The sequence below is a fragment of the Bos indicus genome, chromosome X (assembly GCF_029378745.1).
Source record: "Bos indicus isolate NIAB-ARS_2022 breed Sahiwal x Tharparkar chromosome X, NIAB-ARS_B.indTharparkar_mat_pri_1.0, whole genome shotgun sequence".
Taxonomy (NCBI): domain Eukaryota; kingdom Metazoa; phylum Chordata; class Mammalia; order Artiodactyla; family Bovidae; genus Bos; species Bos indicus.
Genome location: NC_091789.1, coordinates 52,274,337 through 52,292,052, shown reverse-complemented (window position 1 = coordinate 52,292,052; position 17,716 = coordinate 52,274,337). Strand labels below are relative to the sequence as shown.

General features: G+C 43.7%; 2 protein-coding genes across 3 annotated transcripts; both read left to right on the top strand.

Annotated features, from left to right (window-relative positions):
• Nucleotides 1–2,088: 2,088 nt before the first annotated feature.
• LOC139181410 (cancer/testis antigen 1-like) lies at nucleotides 2,089–3,510 on the top strand. Of its 2 annotated transcripts, none has more exons than XM_070784761.1 (3): nucleotides 2,089–2,432; nucleotides 2,900–3,022; nucleotides 3,222–3,510. In XM_070784761.1, exons 1-3 carry the CDS (start codon nucleotides 2,092–2,094, stop codon nucleotides 3,358–3,360), a joined length of 603 nt encoding a protein of 200 aa, XP_070640862.1. In that variant the 5' UTR covers nucleotides 2,089–2,091; the 3' UTR covers nucleotides 3,361–3,510. The 2 variants fall into 2 exon arrangements, with proteins under 2 accessions (XP_070640862.1, XP_070640861.1); XM_070784760.1 differs by having other exon boundaries at nucleotides 2,897–3,022.
• A 10,688-nt stretch (nucleotides 3,511–14,198) lies between these two features.
• Nucleotides 14,199–15,479, top strand: LOC139181688 (3'-5' exoribonuclease 1-like). The gene is made up of 2 exons (XM_070785293.1): nucleotides 14,199–15,205; nucleotides 15,324–15,479. The coding sequence occupies exons 1-2, from the start codon at nucleotides 14,228–14,230 to the stop codon at nucleotides 15,393–15,395; spliced, it is 1,050 nt and encodes a 349-aa protein (XP_070641394.1). The 5' UTR covers nucleotides 14,199–14,227; the 3' UTR covers nucleotides 15,396–15,479.
• Nucleotides 15,480–17,716: the final 2,237 nt, after the last annotated feature.

Here is a 17,716-nt window from a genome sequence, read left to right as displayed (position 1 = left end):
GAGACCTGCATCATGGGAGACAGGATACTGACATGGCAATACTGTCTGAAACCTGACTTAATGGATGAACACATGGAAAGCACATGAAACAGTGCATGGGCTGCAGCAAGTGTTAGCTATCACTACAGATGAAGAGCACAGGTACAGATGTGGAGTGGGCAGAGGGAGGACGCTGGTGGGTCATGTGGCTTAGTCCCTTGCCCTCTAGGCCATCATAGTCTAGTGAGCCCCCTTCTACAGCACGACTATCCTTACAAATGTCCCCCCAACCTGACAGTGGGCCCCTGAGGGAGAGATGTGTCCAGGTTCCCCGCTGGGGTCCTCTAAGCCACAGAGCAGGGAACAGACACAGGCATTAGACAGGATCTACTCACACCCTAAAACTGACTTGGAGCCAGATTGGAGAGAAACTGGGTAGGTGTGAAGGTGGGACAGGGATGCCCCACCCCTGGGCAGCCACTGCCCGGTCCTCTCTCCCTGCACTGGGGGTGGGGAAAGGCTGCTGGCCTTGGATTTGAGAGCTGAGCGGACTCTCCAGCCAGGGGTGGGGCTCAGGGACGGGAGAGGGCAAGAGACTGGGCAGTGTCCAGGGGAACATTGCTCTTCCCCCAGTCCTTGAGCGTATCAGGTTCCTCCGGTGCTTCTGAGGGGTCCCTGCATTCTGTGTGCCTGGAGCCCCAGGCAGCCCAGCCCCATGCCATCCCCAGTGAGTGCAACAGCAGTCCCCGCTTCCCTCCCCCAAGCAGGCAGGCACAGCAGGCTCCGCATCCCTGGTATCATGCCTCCAGGGCCGGGCCACTTCAGTCCCATGTGAAGGCACCTGTGTAACCACACAAGCAGACACATACGCCCATGTGAATGCATCTCAACCATGCTCTCTTTGACACACACATGTACACAGGGACACACCCATGTGCATGCACCTGACCACACACTCTCTTGCAACCAAACATACATGCCCATGTGCAAGCACCTCCACACACAGACACATGCACAGGCCTATGTGCTGGAATCTGTGTATGTGCTCTCTCTCTGAAACACACCCACGCAGACGCCGATGGGCAGGCACCTATGTAAGGGTACTCTCTCGGGCACACACACAGATACACACATTCATATGCCTATGTGCGTGAATCTGTGCACGTGCTGTCTCTTACAAACACACCCATACAGATGCCCATCTGCATGCACTTGCCCCTGCGCTCATGCACACAGACGCACATACACGCACGTGAGCTATGTGTGAGACACCAGAGGGACAGACCAGCCCTGACCCAGGGGTGCCTGACTCACTTCTGGGAGTCGATGACAGGGGCCTGCGCTCAGCAGGATGGTCACCTGTGAGCGACGCCAGGCTGGCTGCAGCACAGACATGGAGGTGCACAGGGACCAGGGCTTACTTGGGGTTTGCAGGCTTGGAGTGGAAACAGTCAGGTTCCCTGAAGAGTAGGGCAGGGTCTGTTTGAGCATGTGCACTGAGGAGCTGTCCCCACACTAAAGTGGCTGCTGCTAAGTCGTTTCAGTCGTGGCCGACTCTGTGCGACCCCATAGACGGCAGCCCACCAGACCCCCCGTCCCTGGGATTCTCCAGGCAAGAACACTGGAGTGGGTTGCCATTTCCTTCTCCAATGCATGAAAGTGAAAAGGGAAAGTGAAGTCGCTGAGTCGTGTCCGACTCTTAGCGACCCCATGGACTGCAGCCCACCAAGCTCCTCCGTCCATGGGATTCTCTGGGCAAGAGTACTGGAGTGGGGTGCCATTGCCTTGGAGCACCACCATTTACCAGGTTTCCAGGCCTGAGGCAGGGCTGACACAGAGAGCCCAGACCACGTGAGTATGTGTGTCTGCGCATGCGCATTGGGGCTACACTGCAAGCTAATGCGTGAAGTTTCAACAGGGGGCACCCATTGCCTGAGAGCCTGCAGTCATCACGGGAACCGATGGTTGATGGGAACCAATCGTGAGGCAGGACCAGAGTGCGTGTGCGCAGGCGCTCTGCCCGTGCTGAGTTTCACGTCACAATACAGAGCTGGAATCTGTAGGGACGGTTCAGTCTTTCCCGACGCAGAGGGAGGGGGAGAGGGCTTCAAGATGGAGTCCGAGGCACATGGTGGAGGAGCCATGAGGGCAGCCGATGAAGACGCAGGTGCTGTGGCCTCTGCAGCGGGTACAGCACATGGCGGCCAAGGTGTGCCGGGTGGTGCTGCTGGCCACAATGACCCTGGCATCCCAGCTGGCCCTGGAGACGCCGTCAGTCGAGAAGTCCCTGCCGGCTCCGGTGACATGGCTGATCCCAGAGGCCCCAGCGCTGCCGGAGAGTCAGGTGGCGCAGCCGCTGCCATTCCGCAGATCCCAGGGGCACCCAACGCACCAGGGCCTGGTGGAGACACCGCACCCGGAGCCAGAGTTCTGAGTAACCGAGCCTTCCAGTTGTATCCTATTCCAGGAGCCCCGGTGGGCCAGGCGGCTGCGGGGGTCGGGGTGTGGGCTAGGGGTGGTTTGGAGGGTTGCAGGCTGTGGAGCCTAAAGTATAGGAGGAAGGTACTCTGGGAGGCTGGAGGGTATGGGTCAGGGGTGGTCTGGCTCTCAGTGCATGGTGGTGAGGAAAAGCACCCTGAAGTGATCCAGAGGGTTGAGCGGTGATATGCAGGGAGTCCTGTGGTGGCCTTGTGGGAGAAGGTGGGTCTCCGTGAGCAGGGAGCCTGACATACAGGCAAAATGACGAGTGTGGATAGTGGTGAGGAAAAGCAATCTGAAGGGAACTAGAGGGTCGGGCGGTGATATGCAGGGTGTTCGGCGGCGGCCATGAGGGAGAAGGCGGGTCTCCACGAGCAGGGAGCCTGAAATACAGCCAAAATGACTGGTGTGGATGGTGCCTTAACCGTATTTCCACCAGCAGCTTTGGCATACCTTTCTCATCGTACGCGGAGGCAAACAACGCGCGCCGCATCCTGACTCGACTTACTCAACTGCGATGGCCGGTTCAGAGGGAGCTTTACATTAATGGCCGCATGTTGGTTCTGTGAGTTCTAAAGGGGGCCGGGGCGAGGGAGGGAGTGGTGGGTGGTGACCAGTCTAGGCCCAGGAGGAGCCATAATGGTGGGTTAAGCCTAGAGGAGAAGTGTGGTGCTCTGGGCTTCGTCAGTGAGCGGGGACAGAGGGAGGACATGCTCCTCTTCCTCCTCAGCGGGAACATGAATTTCATTTTCCCTCCCTTTTAGCCGATTGACTGCTGAAGACCATGCCCTGCTCCAGATGGCCATCCGCTTCTGTCTGGAGCAGGCTTCCCTGGTGATGTGGATCTTGCAGAACTTCGTACCCCACCTTTTTCCTCAGTCTCAGCACAGAAGAGGGCCTTAAAACTAGCCTATGTGCCCTAGTCTCAAGTATCATTCCCAAGGGCATTGCTTTCTGCAGTAGTTTGATCGGGCTTCATCTTGTGCCTGTGCTGCTGCTTGTGGGCTCAGGGTCCACATAGTTTTTTGGGGATTGTGAACTGCAGAAAATAAAAGTGAGCTGTCTCTGACTTTAGTTTTGGCTTGTTCACTTCCTAATGTTGCATTCATCTTCTGGTTGGAGGGAAGGTTCTCAGATCCAGATATCCAAGGAGTACAACCCAAGCGAAGACGATGTATGTAAGAAGTGGGAGAATAAGAAAGTTGTTTATTGCCATTCACTATTGATTTTTAAATATTTTGTCAGTTCTATAGTTACATTTATATATTAAGATATAATACCAGAACATTGCTGTTCAGTCTCTAACTAGTGTCCAACTCTTTGCAACCCCCTAGACTGTAGCACACCAGGCTCTGTGTCCCTGCTTTCTCCTGGAGTTTGTCCAAGTTCGTGCCCATTGAGTGGGTTATGCTGTCAAACCATCTCATCCTCTATCCTCTCATCCTCCTTTTGCCTTCAATCTCTCCCAACATCAGGGTCTTTTCCAGTGAGTCACCTTTTCACATCTGCTGGCCAAAGTGTTGAAGCTTCAGGTTCAGCATCAGTCCTTCCAATGAAAATTCAGGACTGATTTCCTTTAGGATTGACTGGTTTGATCTTGTAGTCCAAGGCACTCTTAGGAGTATCCTTGAATCCTGAAACCATGCTAAACTCATTAATTAATTGCAATAGCTATTTTGTAGATCTCATTGACCTTCCTACATAGACAGTCATTTTGTCTGTAAATAAATACACATTTATTTCTTCCTTTCCAATTAATGCATTTTAACTGGTTTCTGTTAAAATAAAATTGCCAACACTTTGGCACCTGATGTGAAGAGCCAATGACCCTGAATATGGAAGAGATTGAAGGCAGGAGGAGAAGGGAATGACAGAAGATGAGATGGTTGGATGGCATCACGTCTCAATGGACATGAGTTTAAGCAAGTTCTGGGAGATGGTGAAGGACAGGGAAGCCTGGCGAGAAGCACTCTGTGGGGTCGTAAAGTGTTAGACTCGACTGAGTGACTGAACAACAACACGCTGATTTCTGTTATAATGGATTGGAGTTTCCTGCTTCTTTGCCTCCTGGTAATTTTACATTGGATGTCAAACATTATCAAATTTCCCTTGCATGCTTGATATTTTTCTATTCCTAAACTTATTCTTGAGCTTTATTCTGAAATCCTGTTAAGATGCTTGGAAACAGTTTGATCCTTTTGGGTCTTACTTTTTAAGGTTGGCTCTGTAGGACCAGAGCAGATCTTAGTGTAGGACGGACTTAATTAACTGAAACCATCCATGTCCAAGAAGGCTATAGCTTGAAACAAGGACTCTTTTTAAAACTTTTAATTATGAAAATTATTTTTTTTTATTTTTGGGTGTGCCACCTCTTAAGTGCTTACAGCCTTTCTGTGCTTGCAGCCATTGGGGGCTACTCTCTAATTGCTCTGCTCAGGCTTCTCATTGCAGAGGCTTCTCTTGTTGAGGAGCAGGGACTCTAGATCGGGGTGAGTTCAGTAGATGTGGCACACCGGCTTAGTTGTACTGGGCATGTGGGATCTTCTTGGCCCAGGGATCGAACTCATGTGCCCTGCATTGGTTGGCAGATTCTTAACCACCGGACCTCCAGGGAAGCCAAAATAAGGAGTATCAGAGTGATAGTAAAATCTATCTGGACATTTGATTGGCACTTTCTATTATATTTTAAGATGCTCATATCCTTTGACCCAGTTTTCAGAATCGATCATAGGAAAATTCTTGTATATGTGAGCAAGGCAAAATCGACCACAGTATTCATTACTGCATTGTTTGTCCCTGTGAAAAACTGGTAGAATGTAAACCCAGGGGGAAACATTGAGTAAATGATGGTAATTCCATCCTTCTGGAATGACATATGGCAATCAGAGAGCAAACCAGATAGCTGGGAACTAATATGGAAAGAGATGAAAGCAAATTGCAGAATTCTGGGTCTGGCATATTCCTGTCTTTTCAGGACTTTCTGACCCTATGAACATGCAGGGAAATGTGGAGTAGAACCACCCAGAATAAGCACCACCCCCTCAACTGTCAGTGTTATCACCGGACATTAGGGAAAATCATTCCTGTATTTAGATTTCCATGTTGTTTAACTATCTTCATAAAGAATCATGACTTTTGAAATGATGTTGCTTTGGAACATAAAGGTCTGCTCCATTTCCCCATTGGAAAAAAGCATTTCCTTAGAAACTTTAATTCAGCAAAGGTCTGTGAGGGAGCATGGGGAAGAGGATACCCCCAAGAAGTGGATATGGACCCCCAGAGTCAGGGGATGGAAGCTGATGGGAGGGTCAGTAGCAGGGACCATGCTTGCATTAATGACGAATCTTTCCTATCTCACTTAAAAAAAAAAAAAAACACATTAGAAATTGATTTTGAATTTGACGAAAAGTGTATACCACCATCGAGGACACCTGTGGGTTTTGTCATCTGGTGCCCATTTTCCTTCTTTTGGTTCTGGTATCCTCCTGTCACCCTGGGAAATCACCTCTTTCATTTTCTCTCACCCAATATGATTATGATAGAGTTGATTTCACCTCCAATTCCAAGAGTGGGCATGTAGCTCAGGCCTGGCCAATTGGAGCACTGCTTTCCTCCAGCTGTGTTGATATCATCCAACCAATGACACTGTGGGAGCTGTAGGGGAGGCAGGCAGGCAAGGGACAGAGGGGGAGCTGGAGCAAGAAGGCAGATCTCAGGGAACCAAATGCTGGATCCAGCCTTTCCTGAAGACAGAAACTACCTCTGTACCTTGTAGGTAGACCCATAAAGTCTCCCTTTGGCCTAAACCAAGGTGGTTATTTTGTTTTGTTTTGTTTTTTCTAGTCTACAACTTTTATTTGTACATCCAAGTCCGATTCCTTACCTCATTCTTTGAATGAGCCCCGGCTGACTACTGTTGACAGCACTTGTCAGTCACTGGAAGCAGGTGCTCCTATTGCTGGATCAGCTGGGAGCTCAGTACTTGTAATTCAGCCCCAAGTACTGTGCACTGTTCGCTGAAACCAACGTTGTCTACGCTGTCTTCATATCCTGCAGTATTCTCATCCCTAACTGTTCACCCTCTATAAGGTTTTGGCAACTAGTTTATGTTCTCCTGAGTTTACTGACAGAGAATCCTATTTCTGCAGACAATCTCCGAAGACTCTCCCACTTCCAATGAAAATAGATTCTGCCTCTGGATTGTTATATTGAGTCAGAGAAAGAAAAATACAGGTAGAGAAACCAAGGCTTAAGTTTAGGCAAGAATGTCATCAGTGAAGATGGAGAGCCGTGGTAAGAAGGGACGCTTATGCTGAAAAAAGTTAATGTGTTACTCCACCCTCATTTCACTGTAATGCTCTATCACTCCCTATTTGGAGAAAAATAATGTGAACAGCTTAAAGCGTCTGCCTGCATTGCGGGAGACCTGGGTTCAATCCCTGGGTGTTTAATAAAATATTTAATAAAAATAACCAAGGTGGTTATTTTGTATTGATTTGTTCCTTTTTTCACTTGCAATAGCAAAGTCTTCACTGTTATTGAATTGAGGTACCACAGTTTTATTGATTACTTAATTTTCTTGCTTAGACATTGGCTCTTAGGTAAGAAATAGCCAAGCTGTATTGTAGAAAAGGAGACAAATGAGAGTATTTGTGGGTAAATTGCCAAAGAGGGAGGGGAGGATTTACAATGGGCAGATGAAGGAAAGGGCAAAAGCTGGAGAAGGGGCACTGGGGACAGCCCTTAATAGACAATGCTCCCCAAACTGGCCCAAAATGGTGAAGTCAGTCCACTAGGGGGATGGGACTCCCATCTGATTCTTCCTTCCTCAGCCAGCAAACTTGGAATCATTCAGCTACTTTGACCCCATACATGGACTGCTGAAGCTGCTAGGTTCCTTTAAAACATGTCAGGTCCTGCAGTTATTCAGTTCCAACCCTCCAACAGACTCCCTCTCAGTCAGAGTTGAAGCCACAGCCTTCCAGTGGACTGAAAAGTCCTACATGGTCCAGCCTGCATCTTCTCTGGCTTCATATCTTCTGTTTCCAGTACCCCTTTGCCTAGTTGAATCCAGACACATAGGGCTCCTTGCCCTTTATGAAACATTAGGGTGCATTTAAGAAAATTTGTCACACACCACCATGGGGTAAATTGAAGAAGACCTAAAAATGCAGAGATGTACCACATGCATGTTTTTCAATCATATTTGATTAGAAGAAGTGATATTGTTCAAGGCTCAATTTCCCCCAAACTCATCTATCAGTTCAGTTCAGTTTAGTTCAGTTCAGTCACTCAGTCGTGTCCGACTCTTTGCGACCCCATGAACTGCAGCACGCCAGGCCTCCCTGTCCATCACCAACTCCCAGAATTCACCCAAACTCATGTCCATCAAGTCAGTGATGCCATCCAGCCATCTCATCCTCTGTCGTCCCTTTCTCCTCCTGCCCTCAATCCCTCCCAGCATCAGGGTCTTTTCCAATGAGTCAGCTCTTCACATGAGGTGGCCAAAGTACTGGAGTTTCAGCTTTAGCATCATTCCTTCCAAAGAAATCCCAGGGCTGATCTCCTTCAGAATGGACTGGTTGGATCTCCTTGCAGTCCAAGGGACTCTCAAGAGTCTTCTCCAACACCACGGTTCAAAAGCATCAATTCTTCAGCACTCAGCTTTCTTCACAGTCCAACTTTCACATCCATACATGACCACTGGAAAAACCATAGCCTTGACTAGATGGACCTTTGTTGGCAAAGTAATGTCTCTGCTTTTCAATATGCTATCCAGGTAGGTCATAACTTTCCTTCCAAGGAGTAAGTGTCTTTTAATTTCATGACTGCAATCACCATCTGCAGTGATTTTGGAACCCCCCAAAATAAAGTCTGACACTGTTTCCACTCTTTCTGCATCTATTTCCCATGAAGTGATGGGACCAGATGCCATGATCTTAGTTTACTGAATGTTAAGCTTTAAGCCAACTTTTTCACTCTCCTCTTTCACTTTCATCAAGAGGCTTTTTAGTTCCTCTTCACTTTCTGCCATAAGGGTGGTGGTGTCTGCATATCTCAGGTTATTGATATTTCTCCCGGCAATCTTGATTCCAGCTTGTGCTTCTTCCAGCCCAGCATTTCTCATGATGTACTCTGCATAGAAGTTAAATAAGTAGGGTGACAATATACAGCCTTGACGTACTCCTTTTCCTATTTGGAACCAATCTGTTGTTCCATGTCCAGTTCTAACTGTTGCTTCCTGACCTGCATATAGGTTTCTCAAGAGGCAGGTCAGGTGGTCTGGTATTCCCATCTCTTTCAGAATTTTCCACAGTTTATTGTGATCCACACAGTCAAAACTCATCTATAGAGTCCATAAAAATGACAGCAAAGATTTTTGTAAAAATTGATGAGCTGATTTCTTAAACAAATAATTTCTTTATTTTGCCCAATCAGGTCTTATTTGGGGAATGTGGAAACTTTATTGTGTCATGTGGGATCTTTCGTTGCAGTGCACAGAGACTCCGGTTGTGATGCCCAGGCTCAGTACTTGCTCCACTGCATGTAGGATCTTAGTTCCCTGACCAGCAATCGAAGTGATGTCCCCCACATTGTGAAGCAGGTTGTTTTTTAACAGATTCATTTGTTTGTTTTTTTATGTAATTTTGGTTTGGCTGGGTCTTCGATGCTGCACACATGGGTTTTTCTGGTTGTGGTGAGTGGGGGCTATGCTTTAGTTGCAGCAGATAAGCTTCTCATTGCAGTGACTTCTCTTGTTGTGGAGCACGGGCTCTAGGCACTTCAGCTTCAGTAGTTGCAGCTGGAGGGCTCTAGAGCACAGGCTCAGCCATTGCGGTGCTTGGGCTTATTGGCCTTGCACCTTATGGGATCTTCCCAGAGCAGGGACTGAATCCATGTTCCCTGCATTGGCAGGTAGAGTCTCAATCACTGGACAACCAGAGAAGTCCGTGATGAGCTGATACTGAAATTTACGTGAGAGGAGAAACCTGATGATAGCCTGAAGAATTGTGACTATACACAGATAGACTAAAAATAAAATAGAACAAAATATCAGATACCAGTGATACCATAGTAAGAGAAGAAAAGGGCAATTTTAAAGTGCTGAAGGAAAAGAACTGTCAACATCCAATGTATCTGGCTAGGCTGTCCTTTAGGAATGAAAGGGGATATAGACATTCTCAAAAGAAGGAAAACTAAAAGAATTTGCCTATAGCAGATGCTCCATAAAAGAATGGCTAAAGGAGGTTCTTAAAAAAAAAGGAATTGGCAAAAAAAAAAAAAAATACACTTGGAACATTAGTAAGGAAAAAAGAAAAACAGAAAGAACACAAATATAGGTAAATTGCCCTTTTCTTCTGTACCTTATGGTTCTTTATGAGAAATTCTCTGTCACTCACATTACTTTTATGGTGTCATTTTTCACTCTCTGCTTTCAAGAGTTTATGTATGTATTTAATTTTCTGAAGTTTGATCATGGTGTGTTTTCACGGATTTCTTATGGATTATCCTTTTGGGGTCTGATCAATAGTCCGTACCTGTAGGCTTGTGTGTTTTGCCAAATAATGAAGTTTGTCAGCCATATTTCCTCTGAATACTTTTTATTGCTTGCACATTTTCTCTTCCCTCCCAAAACATCAATGACATATTATATCTCTTACTATGGTATCACTGGTATCTGATATTTTGTTCTATTTTATTTTCAGTCTATCTTTTTTGTGTTGTTCAAATTGGGTACTTTTTGTGTACTATCTTCATGTTCACTGATTTTTGTTCTCTCTCTGCTCCATTCCACTGTTGCATTTATCCGTTTTTATCTCAGTTATTTGTATGTATCAATTCTAAAATTTCTCCTTGGTTTTTATGTATATCTTCTATTTATTTGTTGAGACTTTCTATTTTTTTTCACAGTTTTTAAACATGTTGTTATTTACTCATTGAGATATTTCTATGATTATTTTAAATAATTCTGTAAATAAATTACTTTAAATAATTCTAATATCTGTTTCATCTTGATGTTGGCATCTGTTGATTGTCTTTTCTCAGTCAAGGGAAGATTTTCCCAGTTTTTGAATAGAAGAGAGACTTTTGTATCTGAGTTATTTTGCATATTATGTTATTGACTCTGGGTCTTAATTAATCAGTTTTAGTAAGTCTCTTGTGACACCATGCCCGTTAGGGATGAAACTCATAACATTGTATAATAGCAGGTGGAGATGAAAGTCCAGATTCACCACTCAGCCTTCTCTGACTCAAGAGTTGGAAGGTGAGTGGGAGGGGAAGGGTGCCTCATTAGTGCTTGGTAGAAGTGGAATTTCAGACTCCCCACCAGGCCTCCCCCTACACTACCCTGGCTTGGAGAAGGAGCACACCTCCTTGCTGTTCCCCAAGTGGCCTCCACTGACACCATGTTGGGGGAGGGGGTGTTTATTACTGCCAGGTAGGGGTAAAAGTCCAGGTTCCCCACTCAACCTCTACTAACATGGGGGATGGGGCAGGCGTGGGGGTGAAAGAAGTGCTCCATGTTACTACTGCTTGGTGGAAGAAGGATTTCTCTGCCCACCAGGCCTCTACCGACACCACCCAGGTAGGAGTGGGAAGGCACTTCCTACCTGCCCTCCTTGTGGCCTCCCCGACACTGTAGAGGGGAGGAGACCTCCTCATCAATGGATGGCCATGAAAGTCACACTGTCCCATTTGGCTTCTGGTGACACCAGCCCAGAGAGGGGAAGAGTGCCTTCTCTTCTATCAGAGAGGAGGTGAAGGAGAGCCTCATTATGATTGGGTGTGGGTAGAAGTTAGGTGGGCTTTCCTGGAGGTTCAGTGGTAAAGAATCCACCTGCCAAGCAGGAAACTTGGGTTTGATCCCTGGGTCAAAAAGATCCCCTGGAGAAGGAAATGGCAACTCATGCCAGTATTCTTGCCTGGGAAATCCCATGGACAGAGGAGCCTGGCAGGGCTACAGCCCATGGGGTCAGAAACAGTCAGACACAACTTAACAACTAAATAACAACAGAAGTCAGGCTGCCTGCATGGTCTCCACTGACTCTATGTGTGTGGAAGGGTGGAACTAATTTCTACCATGTGGGGATAAAAGCCCTTTTCCCCCAAGTAGTCTGCTCTGATACTGCTCAGAGGGTGGGGTGGGGTGCCTGTTTACAATCAAGTGAGCATGGAATTCTCCAAGCCAGAATACTAGAGTGGGTAGCAGTTCCCTTCTCCAGGGGGTCTTCCCAACCCAGGAATCAAACCGGGGTCTCCTTCATTACAGGCAGATTCTTTACCAGCTGAGCTATCAGGGAAGCCCAGTTTAGAAATGGTATCTTAGTGTAGTTGTAATTGCATCTCTCTTACTTGTATCAAGTTTGAGATTCTTTTCATGTGTTTATGGACATAGTACATATTTTTGGTAAGTTGTTTATATTTGCTACATGTCTTTGATAAGGTTGCTGTGTTTGATGCCTCTATATTGATAAACTTATTTATAAAAGGAATATCAACAGTTTATTGGAGATACTAGTTGTAAATATTCTTACCCAGTGTCCTCTTAATTGGCTGTCATGTGCTTTGACATGCAAAGTTGTTGTTATTTTTATTTAGTTAAGTCTGTCAATCTCTTTTTCCTTGATGTGCTTGGATTTTGAATCCTAGTTAGGAAAGTTACCTCCAACTTCCAGATTATAGAGGGGTTTACTCATAGTTTCTTCTAATACTTGTATGGATTCTTTTTTTTTTTTTTTTTTACATTTAAATCTAAACCCCTTGTTATTTCTCCTGATGTAAAATGGAGAGATGGATCTGTTTTTACCTTTTAAACCATGTGCTTATTAAAATACTAGTTCTTAAATCACCCACCATACCTCTACTCTAAGAATGCTGCCTCAATCATATTCAATATCTCTGAATATAACTGGACCTGTATTCGTATTTTCTACTGTTTTATTAGTCTTTCTGTTGATTCATGGGAGCAATATCACATTCTTCTATTGTACATTATTATATGTTTTAGTATCTGGTAGGACTAGCTGCTACCCTTTCCCATCATGCTTCTTTTTCAAGATTTGTTAGACTATTCTTGCTGTTTCTGCCAAATTTGAGAATCAACTAATTATCAAATAAATTTTATAATAATCTATTAGTCAATCCTAAAGGAAATCAGTCCTGAATATTCATTGGAAGGACTGATGCTGAAGCTGAAACTCCAATATTTTTGGCCACCTGATGTGAAGAACTGACTCATTGGAAAAGAACCTGATGCTGGGAAAAATTGAAGGTGGGAGAAGGGGACAACAAAGGATGAGACGGTTAGATGGCATCACCAACTTGATGGACATGAGTCTGAGCAAGCTCCGAGAGTTGGTGATGAACAGGGAAGCCTGGAGTGCTGCATTCCATGGGGTCACAAAGAGTCAGACATGACTAAGCAACTGAACTGACTAATGTTATATTGCTAATATCACTGTCTAAATTCATATAAAACATTAATGATATTTAATTAGATGCACATTAAATTAATTAACTTGGAAAAATTGGCATCTTTTTGCTATTGACTTTCCTTACTCAAGAATATCATATCTTTTCTGTATGTTCAAATCTACTTTTGTGTTCTACTCAGGTTTTGAACATTGCTTCTTAAGATCCAGTCATTTTCTTTTCTTTTATTATGTCTTCTAATTTTTAAAGCATTTGTATATAAGATCATATTGATTTTGGATGTTAATAGAATACTTACTAGTTTTCTAAATTCTCTTTTAGTTTGTGGTAACTTTGTTCACTTTTTCTTTGGATTTTCTAATGTGTAATCACATCAGCAGCAAACATAGAATTAACTACCTCCTTTTGCTTTTAATTTTTTGCTTTTTCACTTCAATTGTAAAATATCTCCTAAAAAATGTCAAACATTAGAAGAGATAAGTTGACATTTTATCTTGTACTTGCCTTTAGCAGGAACTGAAGGGTCCTCACTTTCTCCACTCATAGATGTTGTCAAATGTCTCTGTAAAGAGATTATACCAATTCGTCCTCTTCCAACTGTGTATGAAGAATTATTGCCCTCCCCAATAGGTTTTTTTTTTTTTTTTTTAGTTTATTTCTTTCTTTATTTTTGGCTGTGCTGGGTCTTCGTTGCTGTGCAGGCTTTTCTCTAGTTGCCGCGAGTGGGGGCTACTCTTTAGCTGCAGTGCACAGGCCTCTCCTTGAGGTGGCCTCTCTTGTTGCAGAACACTGGCTTTAGGGAGCACAGATTTAGTAGTTGTGGCTCCATTACTGACATGGCATCACTGAAGCCTTGCTAAAAAAGATGATTTAATTAAGACCCAGAGTCGATAACATAATATGCAAAATATCTCAGATGCAAAAACTCTTTTCTGTCCAAAAACTGGGAAAATCTTCCCTTGACTGAGAAAAGACAATCAACAGATACCAACATCAAGATGAAATATATTAAAATTATCTGATATGGATTTTAAAGTAATTGTAGAAATATCTCAATGAGTAAATAACAGCATGCTGAAAAACAGCAAAAAAATAGGAAGCCTCAACAAAGAAATAGAAGATACAGGACAAAGGAGAGTTTTTAGAATTGATACATACAATAACAAAGTATTGATATTCCTTTTATAAATAAGTTTATAGGAGTTTGTGTGGCTGCCGCCACGGGAATGTGAGCCCGATAATTTTTCAACCGAGAAAGGCGAGGCTTTCGAGTTTGGCCGGGTGAGAATGAGCGAGTGGAGGGCTCCAGCAGCTCCCTTCTGACGTGACACGCGACATGGAGGATGAGCAGACCCTCCAGCCTGGCGACAAGGCCGTGGCTCCCGCGCGGTGGGCGTCTCCCGGGTCGGAGTGCGGGGACGAAGCCCAGCGTCCGAATCCTGAGAAAAAGCAATGGTGTAGACTTGATGGCCAAGAAACAAAAGCATCTACGTTGATTACCTCCAGTGCAAATGATTTCAGTGACCCAGTTTACAAAGAAATTGCTATTATGAATGGTTGCATTAACAGAATGAGTAAGGAAGAGCTCAGAGCCAAACTTTCAGAATTCAAGCTTGAAACCACAGGTGTAAAGGATGTACTAAAGAAGAGACTGAAAAACTATTACAAGAAGCTGAAGCTGATGTTGAAAGAGAGCAATTGTGCTGACAGTTACTACGATTACATTTGTATTATTGACTTTGAAGCCACTTGTGAAGAGGGAAACCCACCTGAGTTCATACATGAAATAATTGAATTTTCTGTTGTTTTACTGAATACTCATACCTTAGAAATAGAAGATACGTTTCAGCAGTATGTGAGACCAGAGATTAACACCCAACTTTCTGACTTCTGCATCAATCTAACTGGAATTACTCAGGATCAAGTAGACAAAGCTGATACCTTCCCTCAGGTACTGAAAAAAGTCATTGACTGGATGAAATTGAAGGAATTAGGGACAAAGTATAAATATTCCATATTAACAGATGGTTCATGGGATATGAGTAAGTTCTTGAACATTCAGTGCCAGTTAAGCAGGCTCAAATATCCACCTTTTGCCAAAAAGTGGATCAGTATTCGAAAGTCATATGGAAACTTTTACAAGGTTCCTCGAAGCCAAATTAAGCTGACAATAATGCTTGAAAAACTCAGAATGGATTACGACGGGTGGCCTCACAGTGGTCTTGATGACTCTAAGAACGTAGCACGAATAGCAGTTCGAATGCTGCAAGATGGATGTGAACTCCGGGTTAACGAGAAGATGCATGCTGCTGCTGCTGCTGCTAAGTCGCTTCAGTCGTGTCCGACTCTGTGCGACCCCATAGACGGAAGCCCACCAGGCTTCCCCGTCCCTGGGATTCTCCAGGCAAGAACACTGGAGTGGATTGGGGCAGCTAATGAGTGTGTCCTCTTCACTACCAATAGAGGGCACTCCAGCGCCACAAATGCCACATTCCAGAAAATAACAGCATTTTTGCCCTTTTGCCTGTGGATCATTCACTGTAACTGGAGCTGCTACAAAGAGGTAGCAGATGAATACCTATTGAATTAGTCCTTATTGTGCAATTAAATTAGTGCAAAATTTAAGCACCTTAAACATTTAAAATATTATTACAGTAATAGGTATACGCATACATATGTGAACAGATTCCGTGGGAGGGCATACTGAATTCCTTGTCACCAGCACTTTTGATATGAGCAGTATTTGTTACACACTAACAAATAAGAGTTCCTTCTTAGAATTGAATTTCATAATTTAAGGTATCCAACATGTGTTCCTTTGGGTTTAAAATGCAAAGGTTTATTGGCTTTCCCCTTGAATGTCATATCTTACTGATGTTAAAATATGTGATGTATTTCTACATTAACATCATTAGATCAGATCATTTATTCAAATGCAGAAAATATCAGAAAGGTGGGCCTTTATCTACTAGCCTTTGGGTTTTAAGAATATCACAGTCCTTTTGATTTTTGAAGCTTATTTGTGAACATGAGCTGTGAGTGGTAAATTTCATAAAGAACTTAGTAAACAACAAAAAAAATAAGTTTATAAATATAGAGTCATCAAATACAGCAACCTTATCAAAGATACGTAATAAATATAAACAACTTACAAAAAATATGCACCGTGTCCATAAACACACGAAAAGAATCTCAAACTTGATTCAAGTAAGAGGTATGTAATTACAGCCACACTAAGATACTGTTTCTAAACTGTTACGCTGGCAAATTCAGAAGTTTGTCAACACATTTGGTGAGGATGTGAGAACCATCTCCTTTCCCATACTGCTCATGGAGATTTTTAGAGCTGCAATTCTGGATGTGATCAGCAAAGGGGCACATGTCTCCATTTTGCTTGGGAGGGGAAGTGATAGACTTTGAGACATGTAAACACAAACACACCCAGGTAAACACAAATACACACACGTCTACTATGTCTAGGTAATTATTTTAACCTTCTTTTTCTTCCAGGAGCACTATATTTTGTACATATTTCAAAGGTACTAAGTATATGTATATGTCTTTGTCAATCTGTTTACAAACATCTTCGCTCCCAATTATTTCCTTAATGCTTTTCATAATATAATATTTCAAACAATAAGTGAATATGTATTTATAAAATAAAGTTGGTATATGGTATCGTTCCCCTTACAAACCTCATCAAAAAGTACAAAAAAGTGCCTGTCAATAGATTGATAGATATTCTCCATATATATTTCTGTAGGTGAAGTATTAACTTGTACTTGCAGATAAACAAATATGTATGCACAATCACACATTCTTCAAAATTATAATCACATTATACATACTTGCCTTTTGTTTGCTTTCCAATTTAATGTCATTCACCTTGATTTTTACATTTTTTCATTGGTTATTGTGGTTTTGGCATTTAGAAGTACTTTTGTACATGTACATTTTTTTTAATTTAATTTTATTTTTTAACTTTACAATATTGTATTGGTTTTGCCATATATCAAAATGAATCTGCCACAGGTATACATGTGTTCCCCATCCTGAACCCTCCTCCCTCCTCCCTCCCCATACCATCCCTCTGGGTCGTCCCAGTGCACCAGCCCCAAGCATCCAGTATTGTGCATCGAACCTGGACTGGCGACTCGTTTCACATATGATATTATACATGTTTCAGTGCCATTCTCCCAAATCATCCCACCCTCTCCCTCTCCCACCGAGTCCAAAAGACTGTTCTATACATCAGTGTCTCTTTTGCTGTCTCGTATACAGGGTTATTGTTACATGTACATTTTTAAGTGAATTCTCCATTGCTGTCCTAACCATCTCTCTTTTGGTTAACATGTGTGTTTCTTATTTCAAGCCAGTCATCCATCTTTACTAGATATTTGCTAGCTGTCACCTTCTTCCTCTCCAGAGTGACTGTACACTCACCATGGCACCTGTTAGTTCCCTTTTGCCAAATCATGCATCCAAAGGGGAGGCTGTATTCTTGGTTCCAAACACAATTCCTGGAGTCAGACAAACAGGCCAGATGAGAGTGGCTCTGTCTCTCAATAGCTGTGTAAACCTCAAAACATTCTTAACCTCCTTAGCTTCATCTTCCTAATGTGTAAAAGGAAATCCTGACTCCTACCTTAGGGGATCATTTTGAGGTGTTCAAGGGGAACTTCCCTCAAGATCCCAGTATGGTATTTGGTATAACTACATCACCAATATTTGCTGCCTTCCCATCCCAAATGCTTTTATCTTTTACAGGGATGAGGTTAGTTGCCTCAATAACATTACCATATTTAAGTGAGTATTTGGGATGTAA

Excerpts from the sequence above, each read along its gene's own strand:
- LOC139181688 (XM_070785293.1), top strand. The coding sequence starts at position 14,228 with ATGGAGGATGAGCAGACCCTCCAGCCTGGCGACAAGGCCGTGGCTCCC. Across the intron at positions 15,206-15,323 it reads AGAAGATGCATGCTGCTGCT|CTAATGAGTGTGTCCTCTTC; the intron begins GCTGCTGCTAAG and ends GGATTGGGGCAG.
- LOC139181410 (XM_070784760.1), top strand. The coding sequence starts at position 2,092 with ATGGAGTCCGAGGCACATGGTGGAGGAGCCATGAGGGCAGCCGATGAA. Across the intron at positions 2,433-2,896 it reads AGTAACCGAGCCTTCCAGTT|CAGCTTTGGCATACCTTTCT; the intron begins GTATCCTATTCC and ends TATTTCCACCAG. Across the intron at positions 3,023-3,221 it reads AATGGCCGCATGTTGGTTCT|CCGATTGACTGCTGAAGACC; the intron begins GTGAGTTCTAAA and ends CCTCCCTTTTAG.